Source organism: Acanthisitta chloris, unplaced genomic scaffold (genome assembly GCF_000695815.1).
Source record: "Acanthisitta chloris isolate BGI_N310 unplaced genomic scaffold, ASM69581v1 scaffold3235, whole genome shotgun sequence".
NCBI classification, from domain to species: Eukaryota; Metazoa; Chordata; class Aves; order Passeriformes; family Acanthisittidae; genus Acanthisitta; species Acanthisitta chloris.
Genome location: NW_008675186.1, coordinates 867 through 2,675, shown reverse-complemented (window position 1 = coordinate 2,675; position 1,809 = coordinate 867). Strand labels below are relative to the sequence as shown.

At 60.0% G+C, this 1,809-nt stretch overlaps 1 protein-coding gene across 1 annotated transcript; it reads right to left on the bottom strand.

The window, feature by feature from the left end:
• Positions 1–14: 14 nt before the first annotated feature.
• Positions 15–1,570, bottom strand: HPCA (hippocalcin). The gene is made up of 3 exons (XM_009075620.1): positions 1,056–1,570; positions 350–455; positions 15–112 (listed from the first exon to the last, which is right to left on the bottom strand). Exons 1-3 carry the CDS (start codon positions 1,431–1,433, stop codon positions 15–17), a joined length of 582 nt encoding a protein of 193 aa, XP_009073868.1. The 5' UTR covers positions 1,434–1,570.
• Positions 1,571–1,809: the final 239 nt, after the last annotated feature.

Here is a 1,809-nt window from a genome sequence, read left to right as displayed (position 1 = left end):
GGGGTCCGTGGGGCTCAGAACTGTGTGGCACCGCTGGGGTCACACTGCAGCAGGCGCACGATGGACGGGTCACTCTTGGCACCTTTGATGAATTCCTCCAGAGAGAGCTTACCTGTGGGGAGGGGACACGGCTCAGCCTGGGACCAGAGACCTCCCAGCACACCCCACAGACACCCACCCATGGGGGTGAGCACCCTGCTCAGCACCCTGAGCCCCTCTCTTTGCTGGGGCTCCCCTGGCCGTGCCAGTGGCCATGAGCCATTTAATCAGCGTGCGTGCGGCTCCTTCTAAGACCCCTGGATTTAGCCATGAGACCTTTCCATAATCCCCTCCATCTCCTCTCATTTACCGTCGTTATTAGTATCCATCTGTCGGAAGATTTTTTCCGTTCTTTTCTCCGGAGTCGATTCATCTTCAGGCATGTTCATCACAGAGGAGACCATTTTGTAGATGGCCTGGGAGAGGGAGACAGGGATGAGGGTGGTGTAGGGTGGGCGCTTGGCATCACTCACCTGAGACAGGGGCAGAGCTCTGGGGTTCCATGGGAATCAGGCTGGCATTTCACACCCTTCCCATGGGATCAGGCTATGGGGAGCTCCAGCTCCCAGCACAGCCAGGGCTGGAGCAGCTCCTGCAGGGAGGAGATTCCCACTGAGATGCCACTGCAGTGTCTCTGCGAGTCACCTTCCGATGCTGATGCCACTTGGGATTTGGCCAAGGAGGGCATCTCCTGCTCATTTGCCAACACTGCCAGGTGTGCTTGGGGACAGCTGCTGTGCACTCAGCCCTCCCTGGGAGCAAGGGAAGTGTCTTGGGATGGGGTAACAATGGGATTTTTGGGATGGGGTAACCAGGGGATGCTCTAGGGTAGACTGATCCCTGCAGCCCCAGCTGCAGGCAGCAACTGGCTGTGTCCCAGGCACTGCCAAGCCCTGTACAAGGGGTAACACAGGCTGCATGTTCCCAACCCACCTACATCCCAGGAGGGAACAGCCACCACGACCCCAAGGTGACAAACAGGAGCACACAGTAGGACCCACACAGGAGCCTGGTACCTGCACGATCTCCAGCATCTCCTCCCGACTGATGTAGCCATTGCCATCCAAGTCATACATGCTGAAGGCCCACATGAGCTTCTGCTCCAGCTTCCCACGGGAGGTGACGCTCAGGGCGATGATGAACTCTCGGAAGTCGATGGTGCCGTCGCCGTTGGTGTCGAAGGTGCGGAAGACGTGCTCGGCGAACTTGGAGGCGTCGCCGTAGGGGAAGAAGTTGGCATAGATCTTCTTGAACTCCTCCACATTCAGGATACCCGAGGGACAGTCCTTCAGGAAACCCTTGTACCAACCCTGCAGCTCCAGGTCGGAGAACTCGGTGTTTTCCCGCAGGTCCTGGAGCATCTCTGGGCGCAGTTTGCTGTTTTGCTTCCCCATCCCGCTGGGATGCGCCGGGGGATGAGCACTGCGGTGGGGCAGGTGCCTGGCCCGGCTCGGGGGGTCCCTCTGCCCTACAGGAGGGGAGAGGGACGGGGCAGTGCTCCCTGGCAGCCCCCAGACACGCAGAGGGACACCGATGCTGTCCCCTCCATCCCCGCTGGCCTCTCTGAGCCGTCGGGGCCAGCCCCGGGGACCACCCAGCGCTGGGCAGTGCCAACCCCTCCTGTTTGCGTAATAAGCCCTTAGAGCTCATTTGCATAATATATAGGCGCTCTATAGGTGGGCTCAGGAGGGCAGAGCAGCCTGGAGGAGGGGAAGGGCTGGATTGGGTCCTGGCAAAGCTCTGCCTGCAGCTCTGGGTCCAGCCCAGCTT